A 26,403-nucleotide genomic window follows, 5' to 3' on the forward strand; every position below is an offset into this window, starting at 1 on the left:
CCGTGGAGTACGTTATCCATAAATCGCTCGAATGTCGCTGGAGCGTTGCATAGGCCAAAGGGAATAACGTTAAACTCAAAGGGGCCGTCAGTTGTGACGAAGGCGGTCTTCTTGTCTGAGGGGTGCATGGGAATTTGCCAATATCCTGACCGTAAATCAACAAGAGAAATACGACGCGGACTGGAGGCAGTGAATGCCGTCGTCTATTCGTGGCAGGGGGCACACGTCATTCTTTGTTACGGTGTTTAGGCGGTGATAGTCCACACAGAATCTCAACGAGTTTTTTTTTTACTAGGGTCCCAGGAGCAGCCAAAGGTCTATATAATTCCTGGATCACTCCTTTCTGTAACATTTCTTTGACCTGCTCGGCGACGATTTTTCTCTCTGAAGGTGAAACGCGGTAGAGCTTGTGACGAATTGGCGTCGCTTGCCCTGTATGGAAGTGGTGTTGCATACGAGACGCTGGAGGTGTATGGGACGCTCGTTGACCTTGAGCAAAATCAAACAATGTGGCGTAGCGAGGGAGCACTCCTTCAAGCAGACACTGCTCACTAGAAGACAACATTGTCTTCCTCACCACTGTCAGCGTCGAATGTTCCGAGGCTGACAATGGCTTGCTCGTCAATACTTCCCAGTTTAAGTCCTAGCGGCAATGTTATGGATGGGGTTGAAACACTCACTGTCCACAAACGAATACAACCATCAGTGGTGACAACGAGGGTGCGAGGGACTATAACATTTTTCTTGAGCGCATTGTCATAATCGGGCTCGGCTAAACCACAAAAACAACCTGTCCGACAGCCAGAAATATGGACAGGTTCAAACATTCCCGCCTGCGGGAATGTTTGAACCTGTCCATCTGAACACATCTTGCGAGACGTCGAGAACGTCGGCGGCATCACTGGTGTTATCTGTCATAGAAGTTTGCACGTCGCGGCGAAGAGAAATCGCCCCGCTTCCACAATCCAAAGTTTCCCCCCACTCACGCAAGATAATAATTCCTAAAATAATGCATTGCGGTGTACGTGCAAGCACAGTAAAGTCACTTCTAAATGTCTGGTCCCATATCGTAACTGAAACAGAACAAACCCCAAGTGGGCATAACAAAATATATGGGGGTTTCTTCAAAGTTCAGCACGCAGGACCCGACGTAACATACGCAGGAAAGAGACGACAAACTTTAGGGAGACTTATTTACGGAACGTTTTCGGCTGGTGGACCAGCCTTCCTCAGAGTACAGTAAGGTACATTGACGTAAAGTACTCTGTATAGTACAGAGTACAGAGAGTACAGTAAAGTACTCTGACGAAAGCTGGTCGACCAGCCAAATGTTCAGTAAATAAGCCTTCCTAAAAGGTCGTCGTCCCTTTCCTGCGTGTATATATTCATATGGATAGATACTTTGATCGAAAAACGGGAGGCACTTCTCTTTATCATGGTCATAAACAGCCGCAGCCACACTGAATCGAAGTCGTCCTCGAAAACGCCCAATTCGATGTGCAAACAAATGTATAACTGTTAAAGTCTGTACTCCAGGTTGTTCCTGCGGCTGACAATATCTAACGAAACTTTCACAAGCGGGAATACTCACGCAGGGATATCGTCGAAAGTGCCTGAGGCTCCCTCGCCGCCTTCACGGCTTGTACCCGGGGTTACTTCTTCGATGAAGGCAAACGCGGGAGGCGTTTGCCCACCGCTTCTTTGTTCAGTCATGGCTGGTGACGACGCTCCGGAGCACTAGCGTCTTTCTGAGACAGAACTTTGCTGAATGATCGCGCATGCGCAGTCTGTGCCAAGGATGAGAGAGCCAGTAAAACGGCGGGCACTTGGGTAACTCGAATGAAATTGTAAAACCCATCTGGAAAAAAAAAGACGATAGAGTGCGCCACTATGTTGACGCTAAAGTAATAATATTTGAACACTAAACAAGGCGCCCTGTGCTGAATTGACACCAAATCGTCAAAACAAACTTAAGCAAAGCCAACGCCCAGCCAAAAACCGTAGACACGAACATGTGTTTATTATTATTTGTTTCTTTCAGGAGTAGTCCTAATTCTTCTCGGGAGATATTGGCAGTCGTGACCAAATTAGTGAACAGACAGAATGAACAATAGGTGACCCAACGTTTATACGATGGCGAATCAGAAAGTCTTTTTCTCTATATAATTAGGCCAAATTACACCTATAAATACGAAGACAACATATGTGAAGTCAACATTGGCTTTATCCCTGGCTGTGTAGCTATTCGAGCGACGATTGACGTTAGACATCCAAGGCACGTATAAGTGATGCCAGTGCTCTCTATTAGCACAGTATCACTCCTGCTCGCTTCAGTGTGTTTTGGGGGTTACATAGAGCCTCCACGTAATGCTACAGGACAGTTTCTTGCGACAATGCCTCATCCCAAAAGTCTTTTCCACCCAACCATGTTCGAGGAACATATGCGTAAGCGCCCCGAGGCCGCTTCCACTCATACGGCTCAGATACCTCAGACCCTTCTTGCTGCCCTGGAAGGAAAAATATTTACCGAACGTAAACGATAGGTGCTCCGAACCGACAAGCGACGTTACTCGAATATAATAACATATTTCATCTACAACAACCAACGTGTAGTTCCTGCTGCACATGTGACCAGCTGGCACCACGTTACAGCGGTCACCGTTTTCGCTCCAAAAAGTAATATGGGTTGTGTGTGCCAGAATTTCCTTCTTCTAGTATGACAGGCCCTGTTGTCAATTTGCCTCGTTATCCACGAGGCACTGCTGCGTGAATCGCAAAGGTCCTGCGCAAGGAATGGACGTTTCTCATGTGTTTTCGCCGCCTCATTATTTTACTAGACAATCCTAATCCCTCCATATGACCAGAGGAACATTCCTGAACGGAATTGCAAAATTTTGATGTTTGAACCGTGCAGACAGGACCACATTTCTCAACGATATCTTGCGGTACAAGTTTAATGCTCGACATCCTCAGCTGCCGTAGGAAGGAAAATTTCAAAATACGTGCGTGCCTATCGCGTACAAGAGAAGGAATTTCTTGCGGCAAGCAGAGTTGATAGGACATTGAAGTTGACTACACGCGGGAATTCTGTACGTCACCCTCATGAAGTGAATCTACGCGCGTTGCTCTATGAGGTTGTTTTGCGGTAAGAACCAAACGATTGCATCAGTAATTGCCTTCTTCGGTGTTACAGCCTTCGGAGTTCCCTCAGAGGAAGAGCTTGCTCGGGTCATTGATTCGCGTGATTCACGTTGATTGATCGTAAAAAAGCTAAAACAACGAAATGCACCTGCAGTAAACGTTATCCTTCCAGAAAACTTCGTTGTTACTGGCTCAATGACGCCTTTCACCTGCTTGTCAAATGATGGGCCTTCCCAGGAAGAGCTTCCCTTTCAGACAAAGCATGCCTTCTCTGAAGTATGTAAAAGCAAGCTAAGTTTCCCTTTTTTTCAACTTTGTGCGCCTCAAATAGGGGCGCTTTATTTAGATTCATGTTTTGCCGATGCATTTACGGTGTTAAAATCGAAGCATAATTCATCCGCACAGCTGTAACTTAAAGCTTGAAAGTATCTTGCGCCGCGCACGTGCGCACCCGGTGATGCCCATGAAAGTTATCTTCGCTAAACATTTGTTTTTTCGGTGGTAGCAAATCTTCATCGGAAGCAGTCTACAGTGATGTGCCAGCTTATGGTTAAAAACAGGCTAAGGAAAAAGAAATTACGCCCATCCAGTGCACATGTTGGCATTGTGTAAGGACAGGTGTGTGAAGGATGAAGTGTAAGACTGCAATGACAGTGTAAAGTTGACTTCTTTTTTTCTCGGTTCATCCTTGCGCTTGTGGCGTAATGGAAACTGCACAACATATGCGTGCGAGGTAACTTGAAGCACGTCCCTATTGGGTCACATTGCAGGAGCCACAATTAACAACAAATTCCGGAATGGTTCACCTAAATATCTTCAGTTCAAAAACAAAAAGACCACAATTGCATGGGCTCACCCTGAACTGTCTTTCGATGTGGTTTAGGCTTCGTGAATGCCTACTTGGCCTGTGCTTCGACCTATATTACTGCTCCTGGACATGTGAGACGTGTTTGTCATGTTTCTGTGTTTATCCGTGTCACACGCCACGAATCAAGAACATGTGCCAAACCGTGGACACCGAAACCAGGTTGATATCATTGGGAGTGATGACGCCATAGTCGTAAATTATGTTTCACACTCAGCACTAGTGAAGTGAGGTGATACAAGAAATGATGAAATAAGTAATCAAGCTCTGACATGCTGCTCGGCGAGTGCCCGAAGGGTCACATCTGGCTAGTTAGGCCGACCAGCGACGCCGCCAAGACTCAAGGCCAGGCCACCAGCTGAGGAAGCGAGGCACCGGTGGGGTTAGCATCCCGGCCACCTGTCTCCATTGACCAAATCAGGACTTCGAATAAAGATTTCTCTCTCTCTATCACCATGATTCAATTCCAGGGTGCACGAATGATTGCTTAAAAGCCTTAGTTGATTATTGCACAAGTAGGCCAGTTGAAAACGCTGCATAATTAGTGTGCTGGAGGCAAAAGAAGTGTTCTTTGAAGAGTAGAGAAGCTGTAATAGATCTTAAGGAAAAGTTGAAAATTGTGGAATTTAAGGCGTAGAGTTACACTCATGCTCGAAGTGTTTACCAAGATTATATGCATGATCTTCTAGGCTCCTGCCTAAGTCATTCATCAGGGTCTACGGATGAGTTTCCTGCCATTGGGAACTTGTTAGCACATACCAGACTTTCATCTATTCTGTGCAGGACCTTATGGTAGAGAGAAGCTGCCTCAGCTTGTTCTCTAGGTTGTCCTTGCGTCGTTCTATCCTTTGACTTACCTTCTTAAATTCGATAAAATTTTACGTGTTTGGGTACCGACCAAGTGTGCCCAATGCTTTGATTTGCTTTACTCGCGTATCTTCTCAGACCTCATTTCCTCATTCTTGCATGTGTTTTATGGCATCAGTATTAAAAGTGATAAAGTATGCTATTGCGTCGTCTATGCTGTTTGCTTATCTAATAACGAATCAGACATGATTTTTTTTAAGTACGACCAGTTATCCGAAGCTAGCTTCAACATAGGAATATGCCGAGGACAGGCGTGTTGCAGCATTAAAGTTGACGCTAGTCTGATGTGTTCATGGCCTAAAAAGATATAAAATTCCTTTCCAAGTAGGGAAGAAGCCCAGACGGGCCAAGTGCCTAATCAGCAGAACAATATAAATTAAGTGATACATTGAATATATGCCCTCCTCTTTATTAATCATTCACCGTAGGTTACGAGAAATTGATCCGTGTGCTTACCTTTGGCATCGCAGCGAGAGTCTCGCTACAAATAGTTGAACATTCACCACCAGCATTCACTCACCGGGCATAAAAAATTATTGCCAATAATACGCATTTGTCATGAAGGTAAATAGAAGGAATTATAACCAATCTATCATTAAGAATTACTTGTAGTGACACTGATGCGAGGGGCTTTTAAGTTGTGGAATATAAGTGACAGACTTGTCTGCACAATTATTGCCGTAACAGCCAATGAGGCAAAGCCATAGTCGCGGTATCTTCAGATGCCTATCACCGGAAGTTTGATTGTTCAGAGTTTAAATGCCTCTCCTGGACTCATATATACCTTAAGCTTGTATTCAAATAACAGTTTAGTATGATCATCAAAGGGTTAATTAGCCCTCACGCATTGGAATAGATTATCCGCAACGTCATAGTAGTACTGAAAAAAAAGGAAAGAGTTCCACGCGTCACAGTAGAATTGAAGTTTGTGTTCCCTACCTTTTCTCTTCACCAATTCTTTTTTTTGGGGGGCGATCAAGTGAACGATGCCGGGTATTCGGCACCAACGGCTCGAAAGTTTTGTGCTCGCTGAGTGCCCGCTGAGTGCCCGCGCTTGCACGCTCTTCGCGCGTGTCTCTGGATTCACCTGGAGATGGGAGGTGATGTAGCCCGACGGTCCCGGAGTCGCCCAGCTCTCTTATAGAATGGGCGAAGATGATTTAACCAGTGCCACAGATCACACTGCCATGCAGAGGCCGGGCAAGTGACGTTGGCCTTTGGGACCCCCCCCCCCCCTTTTATGGACCTCCCCCCAGATGACGCCAGCAATTAAGGCTACTTCAGCTGCATCGAAGAGATCATCTTAAGTAGTTCACGTGAGACTGTTATAGGGGCGTTTCGGAGTTCGTCGGAGATTATTGTGTTTGAATTTTTCACCTCGGCGGGAGCACCAGGCGACGATGTTGCTGAGTGCGCTATTCCAACGTCTTTTCAATACCCGTGACTTCCGTAAGGAATATTGGAATGGTTTTGGCTGGTTCACGTACCCATCCTGCGTAAACCATTTGTTTAAAACCGCAGCGCGGAAGAACGCTTTCCTCTCGGACATTTGTGGGTCGAAGTTCCTGAATTTATGCCCCGAGGGTCACGGTGTTCTCGTTCGGCATCCCTATTCAACTTCGGCTGGCTCCTTGGGCATGACGCTCGTGAATGTATGCAGAAATGCACTGTGAAACTGCAGCTCATCAAAGATTCAATTGTTAAACATAGTGGTTTTCCAAAGGTTTCCAGCCAGCTTTGCAGATCTCCAAATGGTGATCCGCTAATTATCGGTGGCTTCCTTGGCTTTGCAGCACACGTCACTGCGGGTGACACGGGCACACTCAATGTGGCATTTGTCGGGGTCATGATCGTCCTGGTCTTCTCGGGCAGAGGTCCGTACTAAAGCGGCAGGCGTAGTCTGCGGCTAGCTCGATCCTCCATGGCGATATTGACAATGTTAACGCGACAGCGTTAAGGAGCTCGTGTCGCAGAAAAGCTGGTGTCGTTGGTGTCTCTGTCGGCGGCGTTGGCCATGAGCGAAAAATCCCGGAAGGCAATTCATAAATAACTTCCGAAATGGGTTGGGTGGGAATCGAACCAGGGTCTCCATAATGTGAGAAGGAGACGCTAACACTCAGCGACGAGTTCGATGGCTCAAAGCGGGACAAAAGCGCCTCTAGTGAATGCTGCGTTGCCTTATAAACGTTCCGTAGAAAGTCATACGGTGGTTTATATCGGTTATTATGAGCATGTAAATTACAGAAGTCGGAGTTAAACGACTAGCGAAGTACGTTACCGCTACAATTCTTCTGCGCTTGGCGCACACGCAAAGCCATCTTGCGGCAAACTCAGAAGACCCCCTCCTGGCAATGTACGTCGCTGCCCCGACAGCTGCGCACCACTCGCCCGCTTCTCCTCTTCGTCTTGTTTGAGCGCATTTGGGCCGTGCGGGGACAGGTGCGAGGATGCCCCAATACCCTTGCGTTTATTAATGGGCAGCGTTAACGGGCTGCGATATCGCTATCGCGTTCCGCTGTCGAAGGTGAAGCTTGTGGGGTCTTACGGTCTCACAGGAGTACCGACCACCGCGGGTTCGAGCTTAGCGAGCCACAGGGCCGCGTCAGCCGTCAGCCTCTAGCGCCGCTGCGCGCAAGCTCAGGCCTCGTGGGGCTACCGAGCGACGCACGCAAGAATACAGTATTGCCCTAAAATGAAGGAAACCGTTTATTGTTTCCAACGGCACCCAACACTGCACAAACGCCCGGTCCCGGGACGGCGGGGAACCAAAGGGGTCCCGCACCAAGGGCGAAAAATACAGCTAGGGGCGCCTGTAGCACGTCGCTGCGAGAGGACAGGCTCAAGCTGGGGCGCGCCGCTAGGAAAAGTCCCGGCGGCTATGCTACTTGCTCTGGCGATAACCAATGGGCCAACTCGCGAGAGCTCGGGCAATCTCCTTCGGCTTGGGCCTTCGATGAGTGCGGCTCGGCGTGGTACGACCTCGCGCGAGCACTAGGCACCCGTTCTTAGGCTTAGCGTCGGGATAGGAAGCAACACGAGGTACGCGCTCCCCGCACGGGCAAAGGCGCCGTGCGTGAGCTCAATCCTAGTCACAAAGGTGTCGGCGGATGAGAGAGAGCATCGTACGTACCGGGTGCTGTCCCAAAGGAGAAGAGAGCCCGTACCGTCACGGCAGTAGCCACGAGGGGCTGCTCCCGTGACGTCACTAGCTCCGCCCTCACCCACGAACCATGGCGAGTGGAGCGCCACCGCTAAAACTGGTTCGGAGCAAGAACGGCATGGCTGGGATTACAGAACTGGGTGAAATTCGCCAGCGCACTGGCGCGTCGAATTCCCCAAATCCCCACATCCTCCTCTCCTTAATTGCCCCCCTACCAGTCTGGCGAAAAAGCTGGTAGGGACTAATGCACCAAAGACAACTGAGCCTTTCATGCACTAGCTAATTGCTACCTCAGCCCAGCAAGCACTATGCGTACAAAAAAAACACACACACATACAATGATAATGAAAAAAATAATAAAAAATACACTCTAAAATACAAGAAAATGAGGCCGCGAAGGGGGGGAAGAAATCTTAACAAAAAGAGTCTGCTGCTAGCGCGGGACAATGTCCGGGGGTGCGAAGAGAACGCGGCGCGTATAGTTCTGTGGCTAGGGCGGTGGCCGAAGTCGCGGGAGTTGCGAGCGTAGGCTCGACTGCAGGCCAGGTAACGCAGGAACGGGCTCACCGTTGTTCCGTCGAAGTTGCCGGTGAGCCCGAATGAGTGTCGCTTTCGTGGTGGTGGTGGTCCCGAACTCCAGGTGGACGGGGCCGGACACTGCCAGGTCAGCTGGCCACGCCGCCGTATGCAGGATGGATGGGCAGCCACAGCGGCGGTTGCAGGGCGTTCGCGCGGCGTCGGCGACTGCAGAGCCGAGCTCCTGGCGTGATGTCAAGGGTCCCGTCCACCAAGGGTATCCGCGGCGATCCGATGGAGTTGGCGCGGCTGCTTCAGCTTACTTCAACGAGCAACAGCCCCCACGCACGCACGCACACACATACGCGCACACTCCTCGTGGCACCGCGCTCCTCGCCGTCCGCCATGCCGCCCGTCGGCCACAACGCGCCGCGCCGATCCAGGCGCGAAGCGTCCCTCTCTCCCGCACCAACGAGTCAAGGGGACCACTGTCACCCCCCGCGCTGCACGACACGCCAGTCACCGACCCCCCTCTTGGCAAAAAAAACGAAAACGAGAAGAAGAAAAAAAAAGCGCACACAGAAGAAAACAAGAACGGTCAAAATCTATGTACAAGTAACAAAAAATGAACTACACAACTGTACACTTGAAACATTAAAACAATAATTACACTCAGCATGCGTACCCAAAAATTAAAGAAAATGCACACTGCACAACACACTGTCAACAAGGCTAGAGCTGGGCTGGGGCCAGCTTCTTTTCGTGCACTGGCCGCAAAGAAGCTAACCCACTGAGGCTAAGCAATGTTACTGAGGGCCTTCGGTGGCGGAAAAAGTCCGCCGTCAGGCGCGATATCACACAGGTGACCGTCTCCTCAGGTTGTACCGGTGCGTGGTCCGAATGCGGTCCTTCGCCCCGGGTGTGCCCTGTTGCTTGCGGGTGGTGCCACTGGGCACCGGCGCGAGCTCGTCGGACCGCGACGCAAAGGCTTTCAGGTCGGCGATATGGGCACGGCTGAGTTTTCCCGAAGGGGAATCCTTCAGCAAGTACGCGAGCGGAGACCAAACTTTCTCTACTCGGTACGGACCAAGCCACTTAGGAGCGAGCGAGGCTGATAACCCCTTGCTCGCGTCGCTAAGAGCGTGGTTGCGCTTCAGGACTAAATCACCTACCTTAAATGAAAGATGGCGATGCTTCCGGTCGTACTGAGCCTTCTGCTGGGCCCTGGCCGAAGTCAAACTCTGCCTTGCTCTACAGAGAGCCCGACAAAGCCTGTCCCGAAGTGCTGAAGCGTACGCAGAACAGTCTGCCGGCGCCTCCTCATCCCCGAGCTGACATTGAATGACACTGGTCACCGGATTTGCCAGCTCCCTTCCAAAATTGAGGAAAGCGGGAGAGAAACCAGTCGAGCGATTCTCGGCGGTTCGGATTGCGAACGCGAGCTCACTCAAGTGGTCTGCCCAGTCCTTTTGACTCACGGCAAAGGCCGCCAACATTGGTTTGAGGGTTCTATTGACCCTCTCTGTCAAATTGGACTGGGGATGGTAGGGTGACGTGGTGCAGTGATTAATTCCCAGGGAACGGCACGTAGCACCAAACACCCGAGCGGTGAAATAAGACGCGTTGTCCGTAATTAGTCTTTTCGGAAAGCCGAACCGACAAAAAACTTCCTGTAGCCTCTCCAGCACCGCTCGCGCGGTCACTTTTCGAAGCGGAAACAACTCCACCCACTTCGAAAAATGATCGACGACTACCATCAGGTGTGTGAACCCCTGCTTACTCCTGGGGAAAGGCCCCATAAGATCGCAGGTGGCCACTTGCCACGGACGCTCACTGTCAATTGGTTTCATCAACCCGGGCGGCTTGCCACCCCTTGATTTCACCGTTTGACAGACATGGCAGGAACGGCAATAGCGAAAAATGTCACGCTTTATGCCAGGCCAGGTCACAGTTTGGCTTAGTTTCGCAAAAACTTTGGAGCCACTCAAATGACCGGCCAAGGGTTCGTCATGAGATGATCGCAACAGTGCGCTTCTCAGACTCTTGGGGATAACCACCTTAAACGGGTCCACAGCCTCGTCATCGGTAGCTATGTATTTCAGCAGGAGCCCATCGTGATCCAGCAAATATGAATCCGCGGGGGACCCAGCGACACACGCTGGTTCCGGCCCCCCTGCGCCCGCCGCACTACCAGCAGCGTCTCGGCGCTCCGTCTCCCTGAGACCGTCGCTCACTCCGCGACAAAACGGATCAATTTGCTGGGCCTTCAGTAACTCTTGCCTGCTGAATGCGATTCCAATTCTCCCAAAGGGGAGTCTGGTCTCGTCCCCACTCAGGACTGCAGCCAACGGCGTTGTAGGTTCGCTTTCAAGAAGCTCCCCCGCTCGCTCGTTTTGCGGCGCGCTGCTTGCCTGGAGAGCGGAATGACAGGTTTGCCCGCTTGCGGACTCGCCTCTCTCTGCGCTCGTTTCGCCCCCGACGCTTGCTGGCGCAAAGGCACCGGCAGTGGCTGTAACACCTGGAGGAATGCTCTTGGTGCAAAGTGGGGCACGGGATAGCGCGTCAGCTACCACGTTAGTGCAACCGGGCGAGTGCACAGCTCGAGGGCCTGCCCCCGAATTCTGCGCGCGACGAGGTTCGTGCCGTGCCTCTCGATCCCAAAGGGGAGTCGCAGCAGGCGAGCGCACAGCTCGAGGGCTTGCCCCCGAACTTGGCGCGCGGCACGTTTCCGACGCCCCATCTGCACAGGCAAGATCGGACGCCGGCGGGCTGATGAACGGCTTTAGCAACGTGAACGGTCCGTCGCGATAGCCGCCATTCGCAATGTCCACAACGATTCCTGTTTTAAGGAGAAAGTCCCTTCCGAGGATCACAGGGACACTGAGCCCGGGGAGATGAACGAAACGCGTGCGTCTCATTCGCTCTCCCCACCTGACAGTCAGCCTTGCGGCGCCCGCCGAATGGGCCACGCCTTTCGCAAGATTGAATGTCGTTCGGCAATCCCGCAAGCGCACTGAGTGCTTCTGCAAGTGGGATAACACCTTTTCGCCGAACAACGAAGCGCTTGCGCCCGTGTCCAGCAGCGCAGGAAATTCGCGGCCGACAATGGTCACCGGAATGAAGGGCGCGTGCGCCCCTGCAACACAACCTGCTCGGTACGCCGAGGGGACAAGCAAGGTTTCGGTCACTCGTGCCTTCACAAGCGACCCGCGCTCCCGTTTCCCGACCTCGCAGGAGGCCTTGGCGCGGTGCAGTCCCTTGCTATATGCCCTCGTTGTTGGCAGCGAAAACAGCGCACTCTTTCTCGGTACCTTTCCCGAGGCGGAGCGGCCTCAGCTCCCTGCCGGGGTCGACTCGCTGCTTGGCCAAAGGGCCTGTTATCACGAGCGTCCGCCTCTGCGATGCGTTGGGTCGAAGTGCGTCCCTGCGCATGCATTTCGGGCGGTGGTGCAGCACAGGCTGCCCGCCTCCCGTACGTGTAGGGATCTAGAGCGCGCGCGCTCAGCTCCCAAACACACCCGCTTGTAGCCGCAAAGGCAGCTTGGCCGGGTTGTTGCCGTTGGGGGAGGGGCACAGGCCCTCCCCACGCGCAGCGTGGCTCAAGGGCCTCGCTGGCGGGAGGCGGTGGGCGATAGGCTCGCGCGGCGAGAATGTCGCCTTGAATGCGCTTTGTCTCGGCGGCCAATTCTTCCAGATCTCGGAAGCGGCCGCCGCGCAGGTAAGCCGAAAAGGTCGGATGTGCCTGCCTGATCACCCGTTCGACGCGTTCCTCGTTCGAAGCATTGGGCTCGGCGATTAAGAAAAGGTCTTGCATCGCGCGTACGTACTCCTGAAGCGACTCGTCAGGAGCTTGTGTACGTAGCTCAAGCTCTCGCCGCAGCCTACTCTGGTAGTCAGCGGGTAGGAATTCGCGCAGGAATGCCACGCGGAACTCCTCGAGGGTTGTTGCACGGTATCCGGAAAGCCGGTACCACCTAGCCGCCGTGTCAGTAAGTGCTACGGGAACGACGCGTTCCAGCACCTCCTGATCCTCCAAACGATTTGCCATCTGGTAGCGTACCAGGGAGTCACAATAATCCCTGGCACTGAGCATGTCACCGTATCCGCTGTAAGTCGGGACTGCCAACCGTACAGCGGGGTGCGAGCATTTCGGTACAGCCGAAAGCGTCTTAACTGCCCCCGAGAGTGACTGAATCATTTCGGCGGCGTTTTGCAACAGCGTCTGTGCGCCTGCTCCAAAGGGAACCGTTGGCGCGTTAGCGGCGTGGTCGAGCAAGGGTGAACAGTCCTCCAGCTCGATCAGCGGCGCGGTTTCCACAGGGATACCGGCCGCGGCGCCGCCAGCCCCATAGCAAAACGGGCTCCTAGCGGGGTGCGCCTGCTGTCGTTCAGAGCCGCCATTTGAGGCAGCTATACGTGAATTGCTTAGGCCGCTTGCAGCCAGCGTCGACAAAACAGGTGCGCGCTCGGAGGTTGCGCCACTGGGCACAACCGAATGTACTCCAAAGGGAGACGAATGAGCGAAATTCGTGGCTGCAGCATTGTAATCCCCACAGGGGGCCGTGGCAGACCACTGGTTTTGGCTGCTCAATTGAGTAGCAGCCATCGGGCAAACGTCGGAGAGGGCTAAGGCCCCGTTTCCGTGCCGCGCTCCGTCAACTCCACAGGGAGCCGATCGAGAGCGCTGCGACATCGCACTGCCTTGCATTCCGAAGGGAGCCGTGGCAGACGAATGTGCTGGTGTGCACTGTTCGGGGAGGGCTCTGGCCCCGTTCCCAAACAACGCTACTGCTCCAATGGGAGCTGGTACGTAGCGCCTCGTGTTGTCGTCCCCACAGGGGGCTGCGACAGGTGAGGGTGCATAAGTTCGCTGCTCAAGGGGAGCACTGGCCCCGCTATCGAGCAACGCGGCGTCTGCTCGCGGTAACAAAGGGCAAAAGTCCCCTAACAAATGACAAAGGTCACTCGGCCTAGCAGACATAGCGCGGCAAGTATAATATGCAAGGGCGTACTAACTCGGCTAAGCACAGACAAAGGCTTAATGAGCCTTTGAATCCGCGTTGGGCGCCAGTGTGGGGTCTTAAGGTGTCACAGGAGTACCGACCACCGCGGGTTCGAGCTTAGCGAGCCACAGGGCCGCGTCAGCCGTCAGCCTCTAGCGCCGCTGCGCGCGAGCTCAGGCCACGTGGGGCTACCGAGCGACGCACGCAAGAATACAGTATTGCCCTAAAATGAAGGAAACCGTTTATTGTTTCCAACGGCACCCAACACTGCACAAACGCCCGGTCCCGGGACGGCGGGGAACCAAAGGGGTCCCGCACCAAGGGCGAAAAATACAGCTAGGGGCGCCTGTAGCACGTCGCTGCGAGAGCACAGGCTCAAGCTGGGGCGCGCCGCTAGGAAAAGTCCCGGCGGCTATGCTACTTGCTCTGGCGATAACCAATGGGCCAACTCGCGAGAGCTCGGGCAATCTCCTTCGGCTTGGGCCTTCGATGAGTGCGGCTCGGCGTGGTACGACCTCGCGCGAGCACTAGGCACCCGTTCTTAGGCTTAGCGTCGGGATAGGAAGCAACACGAGGTACGCGCTTCCCGCACGGGCAAAGGCGCCGTGCGTGAGCTCAATCCTAGTCACAAAGGTGTCGGCGGATGAGAGAGAGCATCGTACGTACCGGGTGCTGTCCCAAAGGAGAAGAGAGCCCGTACCGTCACGGCAGTAGCCACGAGGGGCTGCTCCCGTGACGTCACTAGCTCCGCCCTCACCCACGAACCATGGCGAGTGGAGCGCCACCGCTAAAACTGGTTCGGAGCAAGAACGGCATGGCTGGGATTACAGAACTGGGTGAAATTCGCCAGCGCACTGGCGCGTCGAATTCCCCAAATCCCCACAAGCTTAAGCGTCCTCCAATATTTTTCATGACTGGTAGGGTTTGATCAGTCACCACGAAGGTCCTCTACGAGCTGTCGCGTTGTAGATACGACAAATAACACAGTAACAAGAACCATCACTCACGAACCATGCTTTATTGGGCGAACCGGAACCTACAAAACAAGTTACATTCGGGTAGAAAAATAGTCCCGGGCACATGAATCGATCGTCGAACAAGAGATTTACGATTAACAAGCGTCGGCTGTTCACGCATTATTCGTAGAAGATTCCAGCGGCATCGCTGGTGCTCGCGTGCCTTCCAGAATGCACAATTGTATTTGCGTTGCGCGTGAAATTTGGTGATAAAAATTGAGCAATACCAAAAATAAGACCGAACTTCGGAGCACCTTCTGATGCATGCAGGCGCGTCATGCAATGAGAAGGGCATCCGGTGAAACGCGCCCACAGCAAGAAGACATACGAACTACGCGTGTCAATATTATAACTAAAAACTATCTTGCTCGCAGGGACACGATTGTCACATGAGGCTAAAAATTCTACAGCTGTAATAGAGTGCAGTGCAAGGGAGAAGAGACGGCTTCAGAATGAATGAGAAACTGCACATTAAATGTGACAGAGGTTCCACGTTAATACAACAACAGCTAAAATATTCGTTTTGGTAGAACAAATATTGTGAAACTACATATGATTTCAGTCGAATTCAGTTTCAGTTTTCTCATCGGCATGATAAAGAAGAAAAACCTTCGCTGTGATTACAAGAGCCAAAGAGTGAACCAAAGCATTACGTGCATTGAACAATTTGTAAGGGACATAAATGTCCACATGTTTATGTCTACATATTGTCATAAAAGTGGTCTTTGGAAGGCAACAAGGCCTAGGGATGTCAATTTTTGCTAGACATTTTTTTTTAGTTGACAAGAAAACTGCCTTTTTTGAAAAAGTTTCCTAATGCGAGGTGTTCTCTTCTATTTACACTGCAGAATATTTAAAACGATGATAAGGTAAAGCTTGTTTACTAGTACACTGTCAGACCATTTGCACAGAACTAAACCAGGTGTCAAGGATTCTGTGCGAACGTTTCAACCTTCTAGTGACACAAAACACGAACTTGCTGCTCATTAGGGTTTGTCTAGGAATGAGTTCGCTAAAGCTACTTTGGCGAACAACATAGTTGTGCAAACAGCACGCTCTAGCCAGGACGTGCAATATACTTCGATATTCAAACATCCCGAATTCTGCTGGAGACGACGTTTCGTTTCGTAATTTCGGAAAATCAAGCGGCATCATTTAAGTCTTGCATTTCACTGAGCAGTCTTAAACGTCAAAAGATGCCCGCCTCTCCACACGATGCGTCTGGTTAGTTTATCACCCCGGCGGGAGAATGTCAGCGCTTATTTTTTTCTGCACGGGTGCATGGTCACGTTCATATACAATACCCATGGGCAATTTACTGCACTTGCGCACTAGTCACACTGTTAAGACTGCCCACCGTATGCGTCAAGGGATGTGCAATTCGTTAAAATCCATGTCTAGACGAATCTCCACACAAATAGCGCCCAGTATTCTGGCAGAGATGTGCGTCGATGTATTCTCTCTTTGTGGACCGATATCCACACTGCTTGCACTCCTACGGTGTTCCGTCCCCGTGACATGCTTCACGGTGTCTTTGGAGACTATATTTGTGCTTAAAGGAGTGATTACATATGTCGCAAACGAAAGGTCTGTCGTTACTGTGTGATTTGAGATGATGGTTAAGTTCCGTTTTGCTTTTGAACGGTTTAGTGCATATTTGACAGATATGGGGTTTCAAACCTGTGTGAATCCGTTCATGATCACGCAAATTCGACCTGCTCGCGAATGATTTCGTACATATTTCACATTTGTATGGTCTTTCGCCGGTATGCGTGCGGTAATGTGCAGATAGATGGACAGCCCTTGTGAAAAATTTACCACATGTTTGACATTTGTGTTTCAACTTCTTGGCAGACGATTGAACACTTGCTCTGGCACCACAGGAGCCTTGCTCCTCCATTTCTCCGGTTCCAGTAGCATTCCTGCAAGAATACGGGCAAATTAGCTCAAAATGGCTCACTATTGTTATGTGACGACAAAACACATTTTGACCAATAGAGTGTTTGACGAAAAAAATCACGCGTGAATGGTAAGGCGACTCGATCTTAGCGCTAAGAAGCTGCATTGATATTTAGCGCTCGATTTGGGCTCCAGGTTGGCAGAATTTGAACGGTGGTTCTTTCGGTACCCTGTGATGCTAACCTGGAAATGAATTTTCCTCGTTCGAGTGGCAAGCAGCACAGAAGCCTTGCATCATCTAATACATCATATTTCCTACACGAAACAGGTGCAGGAGATTAGAAGTATCTCTTAGTGACGGCAAGTTAAAAAACTAGCCAGTCTGAGTATCGAAAATACAACTCCGTCTTCACGCTCACAAAGAGTATTCAGGCAAAAGTCCAGAAGCGTGCTTTCGGTAGTGAGACATTCGGCATTGAGAAAGACTGTTTTGCGTCGGGTAAAATAGGTCTCCGTTTTATTGCGCAGCTCTTAATGACCCATTCTTGCGGCGAGCGTCAGTGGCGCAACAGAGCGAAGGACAAGAGCGAAAGATGAAAGAGCGAATGCGGAGTGGCAAAAGATGCGAGCCTTGAATGGTCGAGAGGCGGAGACCAATGATAGCTGCCCCTTCAGTGACATGAGCGCGGAAGATTGGTTTCATGCAGACTCGCGCTACCGCTCGTTTCGTAGTACCATCGGATCTCAGCCAGAGCGCTGATTTCGTGCTATGATGAGCTCGTGTGGGCTCTCACTTTCGCATGATGAATTGCATACTTCGATTGTATTGGTCTGCAATTGTTTGCCAATCTCAGTTTATGCGCGTATTTTATGGAAGCCACACAGCACCAGCTATTACACTAGATCCTTCGATCAGTCATTTACAAAAGCCATCGTGCTTGACCTCTGGTATTTGTATCTCAAAATATTTGCCTGAATATATACCGTAATAAAAACACGTACACAGCTGCTCTAAAATTTCACTTTATGGGCTATCCTAATGGTCGGTGAATTTTTCAGGAAAGATTGTCGCTAGGAAGAGTAGAAAGGTTCAGCAGCATGTTACACTCTACTAACACCTGAAGAGGAAAGCCTCCTGCATGCGTGGTAATGCCTAAAATTGTACGATCTGACGGGTCAGACATAGTGAGCTGCCGTACGAAGTAAACTTTTGGCACTGTAGGTTGACCTCCTCAACGTCACATGCAGGAACATAATGCATTCCTAAAGGTGATTTCGTTCTTGTTGTCATTGGCTCTTTTTTTTCCGTCGCTCGTTCGTTCGCTCGTTTCTTTCCTTGGTTCATATTCAGCCATTACTTGCTTGCTTGCTTATGGGGTGTGAGCCATTCCTGATGATATTTCGCTCTCACTAGAGGCGCTTTTTTGCGGGTATAAGCCATTGAAACTAGCCTATTGAGGCTCTCGATTTAAGAAACGGAAATGGCGCAGAGGCAAACTATTCGCGTCATTTCTGACATGTGTAGGTGGAAAGACTCCCCGTTGTACGTCATATGCCTTAACTTAAGTCATACACATCGAATACGAAGAAAAACTGCCGGGTTCAAGTTTTCCTGCAGGGTTTGTACGAAGTCATTTGTTATTTGAGTCGCATTCGAACTGCACGCCGTTCGTGCCGTAGGCATCATGAGAACGACACACACATAATCATTTCCCCCCATACGTAGCAGGCACAAAAACATCAAATACTTCAGTGATTTCATGTATAATGGATGAAATATGCTACCGAAGAAGTAAGTATGTTCTTTTTTTCTCAATAAGGTAATGAACGCCGCAAGCGTTGAGTTAAGGCAATGCTGGTGCTACAGCGTTTCTACCGTTTAGTGAAGAAAAATGCAACGGGAAGTCGAACAGAGACGGCGCATACAGTGTGTCTTTTGTACATCCTGCTGCTCGCTTGAAATGTCTGCGCCAAGCCGTACATGAACATTGGTCGCCATTCTTGCGGTAATATGCTTTTTACTTGTATACATGTATTTATTCTTGTTAGGGTTGTTCACATGGCTCAAGCAATGGTATAGTTTGGTTCGAGTCGTGTGGTGTTACCTTGTACGTCGTTTCTAGTCATTACAGTTTGGCCGGCATCCAGACCAGATTATTTAGTTTAGAATGAGAACTTTCAAATAACGAAATTTCGTTCGATAGAACCACTTAAACTGCGGCAAATTATCCATCATAACTTTTATTCAGGCTTGCAACTGGGAAAAATTATCAACTAGCTAAGCTTAAAAACAACAGAAGCTTAGAATTTACAAAGTTGATAATGATGATCATTGTTGAAGTTTATTGGCGTTAGGGCATCTAAGGCCAAAACGCGGCAGGACATGTGGCTTGGTTTAGTAAAATTGTGAGTTTAGGAATAGGACCTAAAATAAAAGCTGTATAGACGCTTTCAGATAAACTATGTCTACATATACCTGTGCATCAATTTTAAAATATTTACTAAAATGAGCATAAGGCCTTACGTTCATTGGTTATAGGCACAGATGATCAATTATTGTTGATTGTCCGTGTCCCTAGCTTTACAATTCTTGCGTACGCAAGAGGAGCGAGAGCTCAGGCTTACTTTTGTGCGTCAGACCATATCTCACCTGTGAGGCACAATCTCATGTATAGGATGATACGAGATGATGTCTAGAAAGTTAACTTGTGCAAGATAATTATAAGCGTTCTTTTAAAGTTAAAAAGTGCATCCTCTGATCAGACCATGCCGGGATGGGGGGGAGTATATTGTGTAAGTAAAGTTCCATAAAATGAGCCAATGGCTCTCGGTGAAGTTGAGTACATTAACTCAGGACATGCAAGACGGTTAAGTTCTCACCGCAGCGTGTGCACATCGTTGGATCAATTGCAGTCTAGAGGTATTTGTATGTGCCATAAATGTGTCCTATTCTGTGTCGTGCCAGCCTGACTTGGGTGAGTCGATCAAGCTTCAGCGGGAAGCATTTGGTTAACTGCGGTTTTAAAAAGTGCAGCCCATTTTCGACTACCCTGTCCCAATCAGCTTGCCAATGATTACGGAGGGCCTTTCGTACCGCAGGTTTCATGCCTGCACCAGGTATACAGCTTACATCAATTGTATCCCGATGACACGCTTGTCCAGCATTTTTGTCCGACGTTTCATTGCCTGCGATCACAGTGGCCTGGCACCAAGCCACTCTGGCATTCAACTTTAATTAGTTGAAGGAGCTTGTTTAATAAGGGGTTTCGGCTTGCTTTGCCACAGGACAGCGGGGTGGTGACAACGCTTAAAGAATGTGTGTATATTATAGACTTTTGTATCTTGTGGTGTACTATATACTCAATAATGATCAGAATACCGTATGCTTCCACTGTAGAGATGCTGCTATGGTTGCGCAATGTTCTAAAGTTTGAGAAGTTTGGGCCATGGGTGGCACATGATACCGAATTTGCACACTTTGAAGCATCAGTGAAAAATGCAATAAATCTGTACTTGTCTTCGAGGGACATGAAATGTTGCTGAATAAGGATTCTTGGACAACTCTTTTTGTTAGGCTCTGTAAAGGACAAGTCACAGGTGACTGGACATTGCTCCCATGGTGGGAGGAATTCACCATAGTACTTTCCTGCAGATCTGTGAAAACTATTGCAAATTTTTCAGCAACAGACATTACTACTAATGGGAACGGCCGGGCGTGGCGGGCCGGTTGAAGTACAGCTGGTTTGAGGACTGATCATATATGAGTGCTTTGCATGGATGTTGTTTTAATGACATCGTTCTTATTGCATAGGTGACACCGAGATATGTGCGCAGATAATCCAGTGGCCACTGATCCGACTCTGCATAGACGCTTTGGACAGGGCTTGTACGAAGGTACTAAGTGCTAGGCGGATAGCTAAGTAATAGATAGGATCGAGTAGCTTAAGCGCTGCCTTTGAAGCTGACTGGTAAACAATATATCCAAAGTCTATGCACGACAGCACAAGGCATTTAAAAAGAGATAGGAGACAATACCTATCTGTTCCCCACGACTGATGAAATAAAATGTTTAAAAGGTTCATAGTTTTAAGACATTTAAGCTTCAACTATTTTATATGTTGCATGAAGGTTAGCTTACTATCAAAATTTACGCCTATAAATATTTGTTCCTTTTTAATTAGTAGGCTTCTTCAATTCATCGTAATGAATGGGTCAGGACATACCCCTCTTCGTCTGGAAAACAGCACGCAGGTACTCTTCTCTGCACTTAACCTAAACCGGTTTTCCTCTGCCCATTCCGCGAGCCGATTAACACTTACCTGTATCTGGCGTTCACACATGGACAGATTGCAGGATTTAAAGCTGACTTGGATGTCGTCCACATAGACAGAATAAGACACCATGAATGGTATAGCAGAGGGGAGAGAGTTCATTTTAATTAGGAAAAATGTGCAACATAGCACTCCTCCCTGTGGTACGCAGTTTTCTTGAACAAAAGTGCGCGATAGTACATTGCCAATTCAGATTTCACATGGGTAATTTTGCAAGATGTTCAGCATATAAACACAAATTCCATAGGACGACAGGTGTTGCAGAATACCCTATCGCCAGGCAGTACGATATGCCTTCTCAAGTTTAAACAATACAGATAGACAGTTTTGGCTGTGTACAAATGCGTCACGTATATATCACTCATGGAGACCAAAATTATCGGTTGTAGACCTTGCTCCTCGGAAGCCAGTGTGGTGAGGGACCAAGATACTATTATATTCCAAAAAGAACACAAGACGACGGGTAATAATTTTTTCAAATACTTTAAGCGAACAGCTAGGGAGTGCAGTTGGTTTGTAATTGTTAACTAAAGAAGGGTCTTTGTCGTGTTTCAGTATTGGCAGGAGTATTGCCTCCTTCGGAGATGACGGTACATGACCAGCTGCAAAAATTTTATTGTAAAGACATAAGATGCAGTTTACGGTCTCACCAGGTAGATTGTTGATTATTTCATGTTATTACGTCAGAGCATGGAGCCTAGCTGCCACAAGAGCCTAGGGCAAGCTTGAGTTCATGGAATGTTAGTTGTTTGTTGTATCCTTCTGATGACAACTTGTTTCGACGCAAAGGAATATTTTCATATATTTTTGTATGGTGCTAGAACTTTTCGCTATAATTTTCGGAGTTTGATACCCTCTGAAAGTGCTCACCAAGAGTTTTTGCTTTATCTTCTACTGTATCGCCAGAGCCAGCAATGAGAGGAAAAGGATTTGCACGTTGTCCGTTTAGTTATCCCTATTATACACTTTGCTAACATCCGTGTATGAGTTTATGGAACATACGTAGCGTGTCCAGCTTTCGCTTTTGGATATTCGGAGGATACGGGGGCCATTCGCTTTGCACCACGTAATTTCTATTAGATTTTCTGTTGTTGGGTAGTTGAAAATCTACTCCATGCTTTTTTCTGGCGTTTCTTTGGTGTTTCAGTCTTTCTTCCACCACTGTTTTAGATTGACTTATTCTGTGCAGGACTGAGGTATGCAGTTTTTAGCAGAACAGAGGATATCTTCAGTGATTTACTTGGTGAGTTCCTCTACACCTAGGTGGTCCACATCTTCAAGGGACAATTTACATAGGTTTCTAAATTTCAACCGGTCGGCACTATGAAGTTCACACTTTTTGGGGTAAGCTGGTCCATCGTGCCACTTTGTTGTTTCTAGGAGTGTTGGGACGTGATCGCTCCCATATGAATTACTAATTCTCCATCCCTGGTATGGAAGAAGTGATGCTGACCCTATGGCTAAGTCTATACACGAATACGTGCTGTGTGCATGACTGTGAAATGTTGGCTCTGTCTTGGTAAATAGACAGGCTCCGGATGAAAGAAAGAACTCTTCAATTGCCCGTCCTCTCACATCAGATCTTGAATCACCGCAGAATGTGCTGTGAGCATTGAAGTCTCCGATTACTGTATAGGGTTCGGGAAGCTGGTCAATCAGCTTTTCAAATTCTGCTTTGTGAAACCGTTCATCAGGCGATATATATATATATATATATATATATATATATATATATATATATGTATATATATATATGGAGCAAATAGTTATAAGTTGGTTGAACAATATAGCCCGAACAGCCACTGCTTCAATTGAGCTCTGGCGTTATACATGCTGGCATGCTTCTGACTTTTGGGCTTTGATTGCCACACCACCTGAAGAAGAATTGCCATTATTTCTATCTTTGTGGAAAATTATGCACTGTCTTAAAAAGTTCTTGTGTGTAGACTTTAAATTTGTTTCTTGAACAAAGAACAGTCATGGCTGATATTACTCTACTAGACCTTTGACATCATCTAGATTCTTAAATAGGCACCTGGCATTCCAATTAATTATTCGTGTAGTCATGTCGGGGAAGATTTTTGTTGTGTGTGTTCAAGAGCACGTGTTATAGATGGATAGTATGTATACTAAGACGGTAACCGTTTAAGTTAGCGGCCCCTTTCTTTGAGCAGTTACAGGTATTTTATATCTTCTAGCGCGCTGGTGAAAGCGCTGATCTTTCGCCATCGTTGACGCCAGGGCTTTTCGATCGAGCTCCACAACCTGCTCGGAGGCACTGGAGGATCGTGAACTAGGCACTGAGACTTGCGTCCCAGGCCGTGGAGTTTGGTTAAGCTTTGGAACCTGCGGAATTGAAGTCTGCAGGCCCACCTTCGATGATGATGGAGCAGCACTTGCTGCTGCCACCAAGGAGGGCAGGCGGAGTGATTACCAGACCACTATCAGGGACCGGGGTAGACTCCCGATGCGTTCGTGACGCTCCCCCCGTCGCACCACCTCGGAATAGCTCGTTTGATCTAAGTATGAAAGACATTTCCTTGCTTCACGAAATGTTATATTTTCTTTGACTCATAGCGGAATGATCTCTTTTTTTTTCTATTTAGGGCATGTCCTGGAGTAGCCTGGATGGCTTCCATCACAGTTCTCGCAATGTGGAGATAAGTCGCGAGTGCCTGACGGATGATCGTTCGAGCTGCATTTCGCGCAAGTCTGCCTTCCTTGGCATGTCTGAGATCCGTGCCCATACCTCTGGCACTTAAAGCACAGTTGAGGATTTCGGATGTACGGCCTAACACGTACTTTGATATAGCCTGCATCCAATGTAATATCCAAGTACTAAAGGTTAGTACACTGTCCTTTGTTGGAAGTTGTTCATTCTTCCTGCGCATTAGGATTCTTTCTACCTTGATCACATTTTGCTCCTGGAAACGTCCAAGCAGTTCTTCGTTACTACGGTCCAAGAAGTCGTCCTCAGAGAATACTCCACGGCTCGTGTTCATGGTTCGCTGTGCCGACACAGTGACGGCTACATCGCCAATGCATTCCAAATTATTAATTTTATAATGTTACATTTTCTCCTTCAATTCAAGGAGGATGTCTCCATTTGACATCTTTGTGGCTTTGTAGCCAGGTCCTATAGTGTTTGCGAGGCATTTCGCCACCAAGAAGGGGGAGAATTTACACACGCACTTGTTGCCTGCACTGTGGATTGCTTGTTACTAAGGGAAGTGTTCTTTATTGTTCTTCAGAAGGAAATGAAACATTGCATCGTTGCGCGCTCTTTTTAGAGCGCAATCAAAGGAAAGTGGTTGAGTTCGGCAGCAGGAAAGTGGTTGTGTTCAGCAACACTGCCACCCGTCCATCACCGAGCCCAACATGGGGCCGGAGCAAGTCTTACGAGTAAGACAAGCCCTCGCCAGCTGTACGGTGCTACCATAACCCAATATGGAGTACCCAAGATTGGACACCCACACAAGGTTAACCCTCTCTGCCAGGAAAGTCGGAAGTAAATAGAAGAGAGGAGAAGACAGGAAAGATTACAAGGAAGAGAGAAAGATGCAGAATGGAGAGGGGGACAGGAAACCAAAACTACCGATTTCCCCCGTGTGGGTAAGTCCGGGGGTGCCGTCTATGTGAAGCCGAGGCTGAAGAGATATGTTGCCTCCGCCAAGGGGCCGTAAAGGTCCAAACACCCGACATCGGCTCAAGCCCCAGGATCCCCTTTTTCCGGACCCGGCAAAGCCACTCAAGGTTAGACGCGGGAGGGTCCAACCCCCATGTGCTCGAGTACGTGGTGTCGCAACACACCAAACGCCTGCTGGCGCATACGCACCTGCGGGGTAGAGTTTACAAAGTTGACTACGCGAAAAAAAATATATCTCGCAGTTAAACTAGTTACATATCGTGGAGCATCCCAAGCAGCAACTTCCTTTATATTTTTTTGCAACTTTCTTGAAATGGATATAATGTGTCCGAATACTGGCGAATGATCTACCCATAACACAGACAATTTCATAGCGGTGTGTAATACGTGAATTTTGAGCGCTTTTAATGTGCTATTAGATGTAGTTGATTTAACCGTGGCGGTCTTATCATTGCTGAGTTTTAAAGATGTAATTTTTTTATTTGAGTTTCTCAACCTTTTCTCAAGTATTTGAAGAATCTAAAATGACACTGCTTCAGTTATGATATCACATTCCTTTAAATGCCACCAGCTTCAATACCCATATGGTATGTTGCCAAGCACATTCATGCCTCTTTTCCAATGTACTAAGGTCCTAGATCCTGAGCGAAAGGTTCTTTCTTACGTCGACACAATATTGTCTGAACAGCAGCTGTTATTTGTCATTTAAGTTATCGCAACATTTATCCCTCGCGCAACTGCGTCAGTTCCAGCGTAATTCTTGCAGGAATTTTACAGGAATATAAAAACCCTGTTTCATTTCGTGAGCCTCGGCTGCGATGAGCATCTTTCCTTCACAATCTTTACATATTCCGTAACAGGGAGTGAGTAAGCAGGCTACAAACCAGCAAGTTTACCGCCAAGTGCGGCGTGTTAACAGCATGGAATATCGGGCGACCTTGTATAGCTTCGTGGTTGTGGCATGGGGCGTACAGAGAGCCGTGTGATCTCTGGTCGCGCTGTTGAACCACGAAGTTTGTCAAAGCCTGCCGCGCCGGCCGAACGCTCAAAAGTGCCAACGCAGTGCCTGTTTCAGCCATCAGAGCGAGCCCCCCCCCCCCCCCCCCAAAGGACAAATTACCGAGTATGGGCATGATTGTTACACTGGTATCCATCCCTGTCGTCTCTGACTTCCCTTGTAATGGAACGTTTCTAAATGTGAACTTACGTGGCGCCGTCTTCAAAACTGGCTGATGCTTCCTCCATGCCGGCGCGGCTTCTGCTGGGCCTCACGTTATCGATGTTCCTGGTGGGCCCCAGGGGCAGGCAACTTGTGCTGCCATTGTCAGTGGCATCTGTATGGCATAAAAGTATATTAAAGGTGTTCATTCGCCGTAGTGCAGGGGCCATTCATGGGAAATGAATATTTCGTGCCTAAGGCGCTTCGCAAGAAGCTTTTAGTGGTAGGACAACTTTACTGCTGTGCTTCCATACGCTGGGGTTTTTCTTTCTGCAAATATGTCTTGAAGGCATGCCAGAGCTTCGTGGCGATGGGGAAGCTAAACACGATCAAGATTGTGCAGTGTTGAATTCTTCTGAAGCTTATCACGTTTTATCTCAAACAATGGGAAAAATACGAGAGTGCTCAAATTGAAAAAAGACGTCGTTCTCTTGGGCGTAGTACCCTTGCCGTATTATATTCCGTATTATCGAGTAATAAGCACATTAGATGCCTCAAGAAGTTCTTGCTTATTGTTAAACTATTACGAGCAGCAGCGTAGCCCGACGAAGGGAACGACATACTGAGAGGACACATTTCTACCGGGAGTATTTTAGCTTTTCAACGTATGCCTTTAGTTGATTGTCCTTTTATTAAAGATAGGTGCGACCCGCCGTGGTTGCTTAGTGGCTATGGTGTTAGGCTGCTGAGCACGAGGTCGCGGGATCGAATCCTGGCCACGGCGGCCACATTTCGATGGG

General features: G+C 48.8%; 1 protein-coding gene across 2 annotated transcripts in view; it reads right to left on the reverse strand.

Annotated features, from left to right (window-relative positions):
* Positions 1-26,403, reverse strand: part of LOC135919773 (uncharacterized) — an 80,015-nt gene that overhangs the window by 51,565 nt on the left and 2,047 nt on the right. For both annotated transcript variants that reach the window (XM_070526127.1, XM_070526128.1), the window contains exons 2-4: positions 25,652-25,778; positions 16,387-16,490; positions 1,592-1,858 (exon numbers count right to left, since the gene is read on the reverse strand). In XM_070526127.1, the coding sequence (XP_070382228.1) occupies positions 1,592-1,713 (122 nt within the window). In that variant the 5' untranslated portion in view covers positions 1,714-1,858; positions 16,387-16,490; positions 25,652-25,778. The remainder of the gene's footprint in view (positions 1-1,591; positions 1,859-16,386; positions 16,491-25,651; positions 25,779-26,403) is intronic.

This window comes from Dermacentor albipictus, chromosome 9 (assembly GCF_038994185.2).
Source record: "Dermacentor albipictus isolate Rhodes 1998 colony chromosome 9, USDA_Dalb.pri_finalv2, whole genome shotgun sequence".
Classification (NCBI taxonomy): domain Eukaryota; kingdom Metazoa; phylum Arthropoda; class Arachnida; order Ixodida; family Ixodidae; genus Dermacentor; species Dermacentor albipictus.